Consider the following 15606-nt stretch of genomic DNA (forward strand, 5'->3'; position numbering starts at 1 on the left):
TTATTTTCCATTCACTTCACAGAGAAAGCTAAATCAAGGGCATAACAGCTGAGTACTGAGGTAAGTTAATTAAGCTACGATTTCTTAGTTATAGGACTAATTTCTAAAGCTAGTTCTTAATTTAGTTTTAAAACAGAGTTTGAAAACATCTGAAGTTTAGTTAAAGCTAGGCTTTCAAAAACTTCAAGCTAAGTGGTAAACAAAATTCAGTGTCTGTTGAGTTTAAAGGCTAGATAAATTTAAACTAAGCTTGAACTGGATCAGATTTCCAAAACTGCCTTTTGAGGTGACTTCATATGTGAAGTTCCAAACCCTACATATTTCTAAAACTGAAGTTTTAGAGGTGGTAAGTGTATCTCAAAAGCCACGTTAAGGTCCTTTTTATTTATGACTAATGATTTAATTAAACATTTTATTTATTTCATTTACATTATTTGAAAAGATCAAAACAATAGTGGAACTAATTTATAAACAGCATAGGATTTTGGAAGAATGTATTGTTTTTCATTTAAAATGGTTTGTTCATTACTATGAGGCCGTTGGTTTAACTAATCCATTTGGTACTCTGTTTGTAACATGACAACTCTCTTGAGCTTTGAGATATATGGATGAAATTTGGTACACAGATTCAGGACACACTACTACATTTCAGGTTCAAACACCAGCTCAACACCTACACCTATTTTTATAGGGCCAAGAAAAAAGGAAAATTTGAACATACTGTAGAGTTCTGTTCTCAGAGGTTCTGAGCGGGGCAGTTTTTAGTTTTGGTAAGTACCTACTCTTGGTTGACAGATAGGGTCTTCTAGCAAGAATGACATTGTGTGTGTGCGTGTGTGCAGGGGGTGGGGGGCTCAGCTCCCAGACCAAGCCTGGAAGAAAGCTCCTTAGCTTTCTCAAGTGAAAATTATGTAACACAAGAAAAGCATTCAATTGTGTAAGTACACTAAGAGGTGCTCAAACATTAACAAAAGAAAAGAACATCCATCACACTGGCTGTATTCAGCTGTAACACAGAGTCGTCATTTAGCATTTAAAAAAAAAAAAGAGCTTTGGGCTTACACACTTTCCCCCTTTCCTTTCCTCCTCCAGTACAGCTGCGAGATCAGAAGTTTCTGCTTCCATTTTAGATTAACAACAATTTAGCAAGTCATTCAAACCTTAAATTGTGGTTAACTGTAACTATGGTTTGTTGAAACAGGCCAGCTTCATAAACTATGGTTTGGAGTTGGCATGTTTCATCAAGCCATAGTTAAGATTAACCACAGTTTGTCTGCGGTTAATCTAAAACAGAAGCAAAAGCTTCCAAACTCCTCACAGTTCTGCCAGAGGGGAAGGAGGGAGAGGGAGAATATGCAAGCCCAAGGTTCACTGTGAATTGTTCTCATTACTATGGTATAGAGCAGGAGGGAGCAACTTGTGGCCCTCCAGAGATTTTGGCCTACAACTTCCATCATCCCTCACAACTGGCTATGCTGGAGTGCCACACGTTGCCCACTCCTGGTATAGAGTCACATCAGAACAAAGCCATTATCTAAGTTGACACTGATAATTTCATACATCCAAAAATCAATAAACCTCATGCTTCAACTTCTGATGATTGTCAGGTTTCTCTCTTTTTCCTTTCTTTCTTATATGGTTGCGGAAACTGTCCCACCCGAGAACCCCCCCCCCCCCCCGCAAGTGAATATTTACTGTACGTTCAAACTTTCCTTTCTCCAGTAGTTCCACAATGGGACAGTCCTTACTTTTAGAATGTAGAAAAGCTTCCCCAGGGTGAGATTATATTTTCAAGTTGCTGCCCTATAAACTAATACAATCAAAGACCTATATGCTGCAGAAGTAACAAAACCCCTAACAGTGACTAGTTTTAACTACCGTTTGTGCACAAAACGAAAATGGAAGCAAATGCTTCTGAACTCTTCACAGTCACCAGAGGAGGAGTGGGGTAGGAGAAGCAGGCTCATGCAAGCTGTGGGTTAGCTTTATGGCGAAACCAGACAATCTCTTAACCATCTAGCCACTATAGAAATAGAAACCTTAAGGAAAGGAGGGGGATACTGGCCGATCTCACTGTGACACTATTTTCACACAGAAGTCCCCTATGAAGGGTCCATCCAAAGAAATTTGTAGGGGAAACGATTTTGGAGGGAAATCTTTGTACATAAATTGTTAAAGTCTCTGATGCTTTGGGGTCTATTTCTGACAAAGGCACTGTAACATAGGTTCAGCTCCTAGGCAGCAGAGCTATTGCTTGCATCTCAGAGTGGAGAGGTTGCTCAGCTGCTTAGGAAAGGAGGGAGAATGGGAGCTGTCCTCCCTCTCATTCAGTGCAGCCATTGACAGGGAGGCGCCACCCTTCTCCACAGTGTTTCTACTAGGCCTGTGTGTTGTCATTTGTCTCCTGTCACACTCCAGCCTGCATCTCATAAGGGGAAGGAAGAGCTGGTTGTTCAGGAGGAGGAAGTTGCCTTCTCTCTCCAAAATGCCTGCTCTGCTTCTCTGAGGCACTGAGAGGAAAAGGCAGTCAGGGAGCAACCCCAATGCTAATAACAGTGCTGAGCGTTGCTGTTTTTTAAGTGGAAAAACAGGAGAGGCCTCATGGGGCCTTTTGGAGATATTATTCACAGCATCTTCACTGCTCTCTTGGCATCTGTGGACACTAGATACTGCTGGATGCCATTTTTGGTTGCTGTGCTGAAGAGACCCAAAACCAGTGAAGTCGGAGTGGAGTGCTAACCCCCAAACTATGATTAAGGAGAGGGATCACAGACACTTACCACCTTTGCAACATTCAAAATGGTGACTGCCTATTGTGAGGCTTTGCAGAATGCCGGGGGGGGGGGGTCTGGCTGAGTGATGCAAAGGATGGGTTGCTGTAGCTGAGCAGCCACCTTGCCTCTCTCCTGGCCCAAAGGTTGGGAGATGAGGGCAGATGTGGAACAAAAGAGCAGCACTTGCCAGCCTCCTTCATTTCAGCACCAGCCACTCTCCTGTTCTGAGCAAGATAGGATGAGAAGCCAAGTGTGGAAAGATGTACCAGGAGGAGAAAAGCCATCTCTCCTCAGAAATGCTCTTTTCTCAGACTTTGGGTCAGGGGGAACAGTCCAAGTCCCTTGTTAAAATGGTGCCTCTTTCCTGGAAAAGAAATACGCTACTGTACTGAATTTCAAATTGTGGCGCAGCAGCCCAGATACGAGTGATGCTGAGCTCTGCTAGCTGCTAACCTCAAGAACAAATTTTGATGATGAGCAGGGGGCTGCAGGGGAGAGGGGAAACTGCCCCTCCTTCCAGTTCCACTTACATAACTGCTTCCATTAGCGGAACATCATTGGATACAACCCTGAAGTACAATAATGGAAACTGGTATGCACATGCAGGAAATCCTAGATTGACCCCTAAAAGAGCCAGGAAAAATGTGGAACACAGCAGAATGCAAAATGTCCTTTGAGCATTAAGACAGTGGAATGAAATTTGGTATGCACATTTACAACATAATTGTCCTTTTGAAGCTTGAACACCTTAAAGCCACATCCATTCTCAAGGGGGGGGAAAGAAAACCATTAAAATATATTGTAATATTGGGATGCATGTACAAAGCAGCTCATATTCATGCAAAGCTCCATCTGAGTATTAGAGTCCCACCAAATACCCCAAGTATGCTTATTTTCAAAACTGTACGAAATTACTATTTAAATAATGTTCACAGCTTCCACTTTCTTTTAGCCTGCTAGCCCTCAGTACCATAAAAGTTCAGAGTTGTAAATATTTTTGTTTATTAGTTTTGCTTTTCTAACTTTTTTTTTTAACTGTGTATCATGTTTTAAGTCAAAACTGTATCAGATTTATAAGTGATGGACTCCTACAAACTTATCTCTAGCAGAACAAACCATGTTACCTTGTATGACAGCTAGGGAATTTATGACAATTCATTTTACAAAGCCTAAGGAATTTATCTGACAGATGTCTCATAACTACAAATAATAAATAATAACTGAATGCAATAAATAATACAACTTAGTATAATTGCATGATTCATTCTTAATAAGTTAACAATAAACACCTCAATGATCCTAAAAGATAAGTGTACACATTATTTTTTTAACTGCATAAATGTCATCCCTTTTCATTAGTTTTGGTCAAAACTCCACGTCTCCTTGCAAGCCAGAGGGCTTTTGAGATATTTCAATAATATTCAGGAAATCAATCTTACACGAAACCGAAGGAAAACATCTAATGTCATTGAACAATAAATATCAGTTCTGTCAGTAGCTTACCTTTGAGCTGAGGCCTTAGGATGTTTCTCTTCCAGTTTCCTCACCAGTGCCACTGTCAGCTGCCTATTCCCCCTCAAGGGACCTTCAGGCATTAAGTGGACGTCCAAAGGTCCTGAAAGTTGCTTCTCATTGCATTTGCAGACATTGTTTTGTAGATCCTAGGAAATTAAGAACAAATATGTAATTAATATATTGTTCACCATAATAATACTTATTTTGAATAAAGCTCTTTTGGCAGGTACAGAATTTTATCAAGTCATATTATCTCACAGGGAAAGCAGCTACTGAAAACTGAGGGTGAAATTGTATCTTGGCTCTTTCCTACTTGTACTTCTCTTTCTCAAACACATCTATGTAATTAATATTTAAGGTAAGCTGTTTATTTAAACAAATATATTCAAACAGTGAAGAGTAACATCATCTTCTTTCAAAACATTTTTCCCTTAAAAAACACCACTGGTTCTGACCTGCCTCTGGTTTGATACAGTGACCTCTTCTGTTGAGTTGCTATCTGTCTCTTGATGAACTGCAGACTGGGCCCCATGATGTGTGCAGTATTCTGTCTGGGTCACCTCCTCTCTTACATTTAGCTCCTCTAGGTAGGTCAGGACAAACTCAGGGTAAGCCTGTAGGAAAGGACAAAGGCAGAGTAGGAATACAAAGTTATGTATATTCCTAAACCTTTCTTCACTTAGACAACTGCAAAAAATTTTCAGCTCACTACAGTAGATATAAAATAAATATGCAGATTATAACATGTAATGTAAGCATTAAAATAACTGAAACATCATCATTGTTAAAGATGTAATTGCTTTAGTTGATATTACAAATAAACATAATACATACCTGTCCCACCTCCCTTATCTTCCTATATCTAAACTTCTTTTTAAATTAAATATATAATAACATCCCTGTATTTTCCACCTAATTTATCCTTCTATCTCCCCAGTGCAGAAATCTACTCTTCATTTCCCTCATCCCTTCTCCTTCTCCCAATCAATTTTCTACCCTTCTCCTTCTTGCTCCCTCACACTTTGCCTATCTCTAAATCCCTTCTTAAACATGACATTAAGCTTCTTTGGATCAGCCCCACATGGTGGTTCATTATTTAAAATGAACATAGTTTACAATTAGTCTTTCCCAGAAGGGCTTTTATTATTTATTGAACATTTATTTAGGTGCAATCCTATATTCAAGAGGGGCTATAGGATACAGCAGAAGCCCTGCTATGCTGGCTGAAGATGAGTTACACTGGTGAAACAGAGAAAATGCCAATGCTTCTGTACACTGGCTTATCTATGATACAAGTCTGATGGGGTAAAATGAAAATGGGGCAGAGATGTGGGCAGGGCTTGGCTGGGACAGGGGAGGAATGGACTTGCACCAAATTCTATAGTCCTTCAGACCACAGTCCTGCCCCTGACAACAACTTAGGATTCAATGGAGGGGGGACACACAACAAAACCACTGCCCCTCCAATTCTGCCCACCCTACAAACCTCACAATGACAGAGTATAGGGTTTTTTGTAACTTTACACCCAGTCACAGAATACCAAAACCCACATATAAACCCCCAACAAGGAGACCATACCCAAAGGACAGGGTGTGCGACATGAGGCTATATCTCTCTGGCACCAGGTCATGCACACTTAGAACACACAAGGGAAAACTTCAGTGATGGGGACTATGGAGAAGGAAATATTGTACAAACAGCCTGTCTCCAGAAGACAGACAGAAATTGAGGTACATTGCTGACACTTCCCCTCCTAGAACTTTTGCAGTTCCTTCGGCTCAGGACACAAACACCCAATGGCAACCCCCACTCCTCTCCTACAAGCAGGGATGTACAGATGACTGTGCAAAGATACTCCAGGGAAGGGGAACTCCATGCTACAAAATATAACTGCTGTAACTGTTCTCCATGTCTCTCTCCCACACCTTTGCTAGCTCTAAAAAGTGTATCTTGCCTGAACTGCATTGGCAAAACAATCCCCACCCACTCACCCACAATGGCTAGTTGCAGTGCCTCCCACACAGGAGACACAAAGGTAAATATAAACTCCCACTTGCAGCTATGCTTTCTGTTGGCAATTGCTAGGAGCTCTATCCCAACTATTGCTGCTACTGGCCAAACACTCATAAGCACCTTTGCCTTGCAGGATCCCAGCTTGGATGCACAGAGTGGAACAAACTGTCATTACAGGGGAAGGGGTAAGGACTGCCTCACTGCAGGCTCCACACAAGCAGAAGGGGTAGGGCTGAGGCAAATTCACCGGCAGAACACTCAGGTGGCACCACACACCCTCCTCTATCACTTCCTCACAAACACCTGCTGATCATACAGGTCCAGTGATTCTGTCTTCTAGCTACTGAACATTGAACATGATTCTGTCACCCTTTCCTCTCCACAGGCAGCTCTCACCCCGTGCCCAGCCCTATGTAGACCACCAGAGAGGCCTGCCACATCATTAGCTGTTCCCCTCTGTGGCTGCCTTCCCTTGAATGTTCCGTTGCATACAATTATGCAACAGGCAACAACATCACCAGCATGGAGATGGAGCTATGAGGGACAGTACACCTGGACCAGCTTTCCATCATGCATCTCTCAATGGATGCCCTGCTGGGGTGATTAGTTGGCAGTGCCATACACGTGTCTTTTTATTCTCAGAATTCATTTCACCCCTGATACTGTTCAATAAGGGCTGTAACAGTGCCAGTCTGAATATTCCATCTACATTTGGGGGGCAGGGGGATATGGGGCAACTCTTGTGGGGAAGGCGCTGAATTCTTGTATTTTTCAATGGGGGCAGGGGGGCATAGCATTAATATGATGCAGCAGTAAAGTATAAATTTCTCTCTCTCTTTAACAGAAAAAGCATTGCCACAACTTCCAGTGGCAGCACAGCTGCAATAAACAGCCTGTTGTTGTCTTTAATTGTATACAACAAGTTGGTTCCTCGCGAACACAGTTCACTGAGAAAAATTAAATCTAACGAAAGGTTTAACCTAACTAAAGGTGCATAGAGACTTTTAAATGTTATTTTGTTAAATTTAACAGCAAGAGACTTCCTTTCTGAGCAATAACTAAATGTTGACTGGGTTACTTTTAACTATAGGTGTCTCTTAATCCTTTCATGATTTGGTTTACAGGCCGTATGTTACTGGCATATCATTGTACTTTGGCCTGCACCTATGCTTATAAAGGTGTACAGAGACGTTTTTGTGCTCATATTCCATTTTGCTCTGATTTGCAATTAATTATGTTTGTTTAATTATACTTGACATTTGTTGATCTTAAAAATAAAACATTACAGTACATTGTAATAGAAGACAGACTAATTCTTAAAAAAAAAAAAGCTTTGTGGACATAAATAAACTCCCAACTTTGAATTATAGTGAAAACTGCTGTTATTCGTGGAATCTGCATGTCAAGAGCTTTCCAATGAAATGTGTTTCATGAGAATGGGTCAATGGGAAGGCAGTAAAAAAGGGATGACCAACTAACTCCCACATTTGAATTATATATATAAGATTCTCCCAATGGGAACAACACCCAACCCCACCATCATCATACTACATGTGTTTGCCAAAAGATTAGATATCCCCTTCCATTTCAAGCTGGGAGTTCAGCATGCAACATCTGGATATGTGGTTGGATTCTAAGTGTCTGATCCAATAAAATTGCTGTTATGCTTTCAGATACACACACATCTCCAATTTTCTAGAGTTTTATGTTTGCATTACGCTTTTACTCAGAATAGACTAGTTCTTCAAGTTATTCTGAAATACTCACTTTGTCTGAGGAACAGTAGAAAACTTTGTACTTCGTAAAATAAGAGAATCACTCAAAGCAGGGAGGAATTAAGCTATCTATTTTTACTGAGCAACACCAGGAACACAATAAAAAGTAGGGCTGTGCATGGACCCCCCGATCTGCTTCAGATGCCATTTTGGATCCTCCAGAACAGCCCCTATCCGCTTCAGGCCAATTCGGACCCCCTCTGCTTCGACTCGGATCCGAATCCGAAGCGAAATTCGGATATCCAGATTGCCTGTTTGGGGTGTTTTCCCATTGACTTGCATGGGAAAACACAAATGGTCATAACTTTTTTAGTTTTTATGATACAGACATGAAATTTGGGCACCTTTCCATACCACCACCACCACCCCAGAGAGAAGGCCACCTGCCAAATTTTAGACAGTTTGGCCTAATGGTTTTTGTGCTAGGCGGAGTTAAAATCTGGTGTTTTCCACAGAAACTCTCAAAGCAAAGCGCTATAACTTCTCCCTGTTTCCACGCATGCACGTGACACCTTGGCCCCTCCCAGCCCCTTGTGAGGGCACTGCACCCCCCAAATCCCAGGCAGTTTGGCCCACTGGTTTGTGTCCTAGGTGCAGGTAAAATTTGAGTTTTTCCAGGAAAACTCCCAAAACAAAGAGCTGCAACTTCTCCCCACCTCTGCCCCTGCCAACACCCCGAATATGCCTCATATTGCACTGGATTGTTTTGACACACAGTAGAGTGTTATTGGAATAAGAAGTTAATTAATATAAACAATATACATGTAATACTTTTTGGATGTATTGCACTGGAGGAACACCACACAAGCACACACACACACGGACACAGACACACAAGAGGAAAAGAGCAGCAGAACTACCTAAGCAAATAACGTTTGTTTGTTTGTTTAATGTTTTATATTTAATTTTTGTTTAGGGAAGCGGGTAAAGTTCAAGAAATACAGGAGGACGGTGGAGGTAATATATAAATGATAACAACAACAACAACAAGACAAGACAAGACAAGACAAGAGCCAAGACCAAGCAAACAAGGAAACCCTTCTTAATTTCTGTTTTGGGAGGAACAAGACAGAATAGAAACAGAAAGATCACTTCAGAACATAGGCTGCTCTAGAGTACCTTTATTTAAGAATTTAGAAAGCAAGAAGAAAATAAATGGATGAATATTACTTTGGGACAGTTGGGGGGGGGCGGGGGGAGAAGGAACATGCCCAGAAGTCAATGTTTGTTTTTAAAAATCAAAATAAGACTAGATGATTAAAAAAACTAGAAAACACAGAGTTGAAAGATGAAAAGGACATGGAATGGAATGGAATGGAATGGAACCAGAAGCTGTGAGGGTCTAATTAACAGGAAACTTTGCAAAGTCCCCAGGAGAGTGCCTCAAACAATGATGGAAAGGCGGGGGTGGGGAGCGTAGCAACGAGTAAAGAAAAGCTATGTTTGTATGAAAAAATATTGAAAAGAAAGATGAATACACACAATGAAACAGTCAGAGGACGACAGAAATAGAAGGCAGGTGAAATGGGTGCCCAGACAGAAAACACTCCCAAAGGGGAAGCTGCATGGAGCAAAGGACTGATCTCAGGAGAAGTGTAGCTGTTTTGCTTTTAGAAATCTAGGAAAGCCTGGCTGATAGCAATTGAGAACAAAGGAATAGAAGGAGGAGGAACTACAAGGACTGCACACATGCACACACACCAGATCAGCTAACCATACGCCAGCACTTTCCCAAAGACACAGCTTGCGCAATAAACAAACACAGCCATTTGCCGAACTATATATACCCCCCTCCTCCACCATTCTCTGTGACTGGAGACTGCTGGCCAAGGTCCACCCAAGAGTTCCCATTCACCAAAGCTCACTCCCGTCTTCTCCTCCGCTTGCCTTCCCTCCCACATCCCACCATCTCTGCTTGCCTTCCCCCTCCCTCCTCTTCCTCCTCCTCCTGCCCCTCCACGTGAGCATTCTGAAGTTGATACATTTTGGAGACAGCCTGTCTGGACTGCTCAGGCATTCAGAAGAGCTCCAAATATACGAGGTGGAGGAGGTGCTTTGTGCGGGAGGCACCTCACCTTCTGGAGCCTCGGTTCTGCTCTGATCCACTTCGTATCACAAGGAGGGTCCTCCGAATCAGCCTGCTTCGCCTTGTTATTCGGGTTTTGTAATGAGGTGGTGCACAGCCCTAATAAAAAGCCTATTTTTCTTGCATATCAAAGTGGGAGTAAATGTTTTCTGATATTAGATGGCAATGTTTTGCAGAGTAGCAAAATTAGTAATGTGTAAGGAAAGCAAACAGCAACTTTTATATTATTGACAAATATAGTTATTCTGGGAAGAGCAGATGTGAATTCCAAAGATGTGAGATTTTCCTTCAGTTGGAATGTTGTGCCACATACCATTATGACGCATCAGACTTTTTAAAGAGCATATAAAAGAAACACATATTTTCTGCCTTTCATTTAAGTTTACAAATCTGTAACACTCTACCCAATGACATGAATTGAACTGGAATGGATACACTATTGTAAAAGAAGTCACTGAGACTGGACTACTGTAATGCACTGTACATGAAGCTGCCTCTGAAGGCAGTTTGGAACCTTGATCTGATACAGAATGCAGTTGTCTGGTTTCTTGGGAGTGGGGACAAACAATCATAGAATCATAGAACAGTAGGGTTGGAAGGGGCCTACAAGGCCATCGAGTCCAACCCCCTGCTCAATGCAGGAATCCAAGTCAGAGCATCCCCGACAGATGGCTGTCCAGCCCCGTCTTGAACGCCTCCAGTGTGGGAGAGCCCACCACCTCCCTAGGGAATTGGTTCCATTGTCATATTGCTCTAACAGTCAGGAAGTTTTTCCTGATGTTCAGCCGGAATCTGGCTTCCTGTAACTTGAGCCCATTATTCCGTGTCCTGCACTCTGGGACGATCAAGAAGAGATCCTGGCCTTCTTCTCTGTGACAACCTTTCAAGTACTTGAAGAGTGCTATCTTATCTCCCCTCAGCCTTCTCTTCTCAAGGCTAAACATGCCCAGTTCTTTCAGTCTCTCTTCATAGGGCATTGTTTCCAGTCCTCTGATCATCTTTGTTGCCCTCCTCTGAACCCTCTCCAATCAAAACATTTAAGACCAAATCTGTATCAGCTGCACTGATTCTTGGTGTACTTCCAGGACCAATTCAAAGTGCTTGTCATTACCTTTAAAGCCCTAAATAGCTTGGGACCAAGTTATCTGAAAGGTCGCCTACACCCATATGAGCCTCCCCAGCCATTAAGAGCTTGAACATCACATGTTCACCCATCATTAAAGTGAAGGCCTTCTAAGTGGTGGGACCCATCACTATGGAACTCCTTCCATGGAAAATTCAAGTTGTGTGCTTTGAAACAGGTTTTAAAGACTTGGTTGTTCACATCAGCTTTTACCAAATTAAGCTGAAGTTGGCTCAGTCTTTTTAAATGGAAAATGTATTAATTGTTACTGCTTTTTATTATTTTATTGCTGGGCTTAGAGCCTCGTGTGGCGCAGAGTGGTAGGCAGCAGTATTGCAACTGAAATTCTCCCCACGACCTGAGTTCGATCCCAGCGGAAGCCGGGTCTCAGGTAGCTGGCTCAGGTTGACTCAGCCCTCCATCCTTCCGAGGTTGGTAAAATGAGTACCCAGCTTGCTGGGGGAAAGGTAGTCACGACTGGGGAAGGCAATGGCAAACCACCCCGCTATAGTCTGCCATGAAAATGCCAGCGAAAGTGGCATCCCTCTAGGAGTCAGCAATGACTCGGTGCTTGAACAGGAGGAACCTTTCCTTTTTCCTTAGATGTTATAGTTGAACTGTGAATACTGTTATTGATTTGTATTTTTAATTATCCATTTGTGTGCGTCAATTACTACTTAAACAGTTCACATTTCAAGTTCACCATGACCAGGCAATCAAACTATGCTTGCATGTAAAACAGATACAAATAAAGAAATTGAATTCCTGCCCACCCATTTTTTCCAGGATATTCCTAGACAGAAATTGACACATCTGTGGAAAGAAAACACTCTGTTCATCTAAAATGTAGAGCTACTGCATGTGCTTGCATCTCACAGCCATCGAATCATACCATCTATACATAACACCAGGCCAGCAGAGATCATCTTAAGTACGATATAGACATGCAACTGTGACACAAGTGCAAAGCAAGAAATAAAAGTGCATGCAGAACAAACAATTCAAGCAACTGAGCCCAGCCATAGACTATATCACATCAGAGGTATAACAGAGATATATATGTAGCACAATATTAAAGAATTAAACTTTTAAAAAACATTCTAAAATATATCTATCCACTATACAACTTCAGCACTGAGCATATTCCCAAGGACAATCAATCAGTTCATGGCACAGAACTCAAAACAAAGGAAGACACTAAAAAAATGAGCCTGTTTATCCACAGACAATAGGCCATCACATATGGTTGCATCCAATGTTATTAGAACCAAAGTTTGCTTGGGGCTTTTCTCACTCCATCCACCCTATCCTCCCCTCTGTCTTCCCACCAGCCCCCAAAAGCTTCCCCAGAAGGTTGAAAGATGCTTATGAAAGGCTTGGGATGTCGTGTAAGGGGCTGCAGTAGGAGGGGGAAATTGCTTAAAATAGGTTAGAGGCAGCTCATACAACTGAGACTAACTGGATCAAAAATATTGGCTTAGATCAATGCAATGTCATTTACAGCTAGACTAATGCGGTAATTTAATATATACAAATCAAGCCACAAATTTATAAACACAACACAGCAACATATCAATGAATGGCACTGATCAGGAAAAATGGCAAAAGCTTTTAATAATGGAAGTAACAATGAAGAGCTCAAACTAGACAGACGTTTAAGAAAAATATTTTAATGAAATGCTTTTACGATATTCTTAGAGGCTATTCAGACAATGCAACAATGCAAAAGGGAAAAGAACATTTAAATTATTCATGTAGGAGGCCTTCTTCAACAGTGCATGCACATATACCTTAATGGGCTCCATGTGGGAGTCTGAAGATGGGGAATAAATACATAAAATCGGCACTTTCCTATTTAAAAAAACACACTTTTAAATCAAACACACCTTAGAATGGATAGATCCATCATTTCCAAACTCCCAGTATTGATATACATTGTTTTTGTCTCTGTAAGAGAAATAATTCTTAAGTTATAGTGTCTTTAAAACACATGGCATATTCCATTTATAACACAACTTCACAATTCTATGCATGGTTTATTTGGAAATAATCCCGCTATTTTCAGTGGGGCTTACTCCCAGATAAAAGTGCAAGGAACTGCAGAATTAGTTATTCTAATTAGATTTACCAATCAATAATTCAATTCTGGCAAGCTTACCCATCAAATAAATCTCTGTCATGCAGTTATAAAAAGACTATAATAGCACAGATTTCCTAAACAGGGGCAACAATGAGAGGACGCTGACCTGATCTTGTATTGTCTTCTCACCAAAACAAAGACTACTTCTACAGGCATTTCAAAACTTGACTTGTCACACCACATTCAGGGATATGTTTCAAATTTCTAGCCCATCAGATAGATCATCCTAAAACCCTAGTTAAATTCTGATCCTGCTTTCCAACAAGATGCAGGAATTTCTCCCTCCACCCCATAATATCCCAAAGTTCCAGGCATTATTTGTTTGCCTGGTTCGGGGCAATGCCTCTGTCCCCCAGATAAGACTTTTCAGGGGACTGGTGGGTGGAAGAGAAGGGGATAGGAATTGTTTCCACAATAATGATAATAAAAATAATAATAAAATGCTTTCTTCCACCTATATCTTTAACTTAGATCTGTGAAATACATATTCTAAGGGCGCAATCCTATTCAGATAGGCGGCCGCCTCTGAACTCGGAGGTGACTGCCTATCCAATGCAGGGAAGGAGACGCACGGAGGGGATTGTTTCCTCCGCGTTTCTCCTGCCCTGCATTTGCGGCTAGACAGCCGATTGCAGCTGTCTAGCTGTGGGAGGGCTGAGCAGGGGAGGAGGTTGCTGTACGATACACTGATATGGGGCAAGTTAGAAATATTTTGATAAATTAATACATTAAAAATACTTCATAATATTTTCATTTCAAATAACAGACTCATGTGAGATAACATCTTACTTATCCTTAGGAGTTAAATCAAGAGGGATTTAGTAAAGACTGGGCCTATGCTTTTGATACTTATCCTATAAATCAGATACCACTGTAGATATATGGGAGGCCTGAGGTACAAGATACTCTTTAAACATTAATTCTGCATTTCAATTATGTAAATATATACCTGATAAATTATGTATCATTTAAAAACAAAAGAACATACACAGCACACAAAGCATAAAATGAAAACAAGTTTGATGAGGAAAGTCAAATACTGAACTGTAACAGATGATATATGTACACTACTGGGGTCTAACGAACAATGTGTGTTACAACCTGAAACAGGGTTCAGATCCCAGCTTAGCCAGAGACTGGTGGAGTAACATTCAACTCAAGAAGTCACTTTTTGTCAATCTCAGTTTTCTGTCTTTAAGACAAAAATAACACTAACCGATGCTAGAAGATTATTAAGGCAATAAATACCAAAAGGCATTTTGACTGCAATCCTATGCATACATTTTTGAGAATAAGCCATATTGAACACAATAGGGCAGCCTTCCCCAACCTGGTACCCTCCAGATGTTTTGAACTTCATCTTCTATCATCTCCAGCTGGCAATGGTCAGGAATAGTGGAAATTGTAGTCTAAAGCATCTGGAGGGCACCAGATTAGGGAAGGCTGCAGTAGGGCTTGCTTCTGAATAATCTGTTGGTGAGTGGTTCATCTGTTAAGGGAGCTGGTCTTTATCCTGTTTCAGATGAGGCTGCATCCCCTTAATGATCAGGTTTGCAGTGTGGAGGTGCTTATAGACCCATCTTTGTCAGTGAAGGCCCCAATGGCATGGAGTACATTTGACTAGCAAAGGCTGGTATGCTGGCTTTGGCACCGTCTGGAAAGACAAGGAGCAGTACATTATATGTGGAGCTGCCACTGAAGCGTGAAAGGAAAGTGCAATTGGCTGTGGGAATGGTAGTTGGGAACATATCTTGTCAATGTTTAAAGAGCACCTCTGTCTCCCAACTCCTTGTCTGTTTCCATGCACCGAAGTGCTGGTGCTTATCTTTAAATCCTACACAGCTTATGACTTAGGTACCTGGGGAAATATCTTCTCCCACATAAACCTTCTCATGAGCCTTCCAAAGGAAGGGCCTCCAAGGCTAACTCCAGAGGAAGAATTTTATTCCCTTTTTTCTTACTGATATCCAATACAGGCAGTGTAGATGCCCACCTCCGTGACTGAGCTACATCCTACATCAGGGGTCCCCAATCCCTGGGCACATTTGGGGATTTGAGAAACTGCTGTGGGTGCCATTTAAAAAATGGCTCCCACAGTGTGATGTGGCTAGTCACATAATTGTTGTTCAGTCGTTACGTCGTGTCCAACTCTTCGTGACCCCATGGACCATAGCACGCC

At 41.5% G+C, this 15606-nt stretch overlaps 1 protein-coding gene across 1 annotated transcript in view; it reads right to left on the reverse strand.

Moving 5' to 3' along the window:
• DCDC1 (doublecortin domain containing 1) overlaps window positions 1-15606 on the reverse strand; it is a 465182-nt gene that overhangs the window by 173268 nt on the left and 276308 nt on the right. Inside the window, exons 18-20 of the mRNA XM_084852919.1 lie at window positions 13174-13234; window positions 4745-4903; window positions 4278-4435 (exon numbers count right to left, since the gene is read on the reverse strand). Coding sequence (XP_084709045.1) covers window positions 4278-4435; window positions 4745-4903; window positions 13174-13234 — 378 coding nt within the window. The remainder of the gene's footprint in view (window positions 1-4277; window positions 4436-4744; window positions 4904-13173; window positions 13235-15606) is intronic.

The sequence above is a fragment of the Heloderma suspectum genome, chromosome 1, assembly GCF_057233095.1.
Source record: "Heloderma suspectum isolate Gila_16-S chromosome 1, 16-S_ref, whole genome shotgun sequence".
Taxonomy (NCBI): Eukaryota; Metazoa; Chordata; class Lepidosauria; order Squamata; family Helodermatidae; genus Heloderma; species Heloderma suspectum.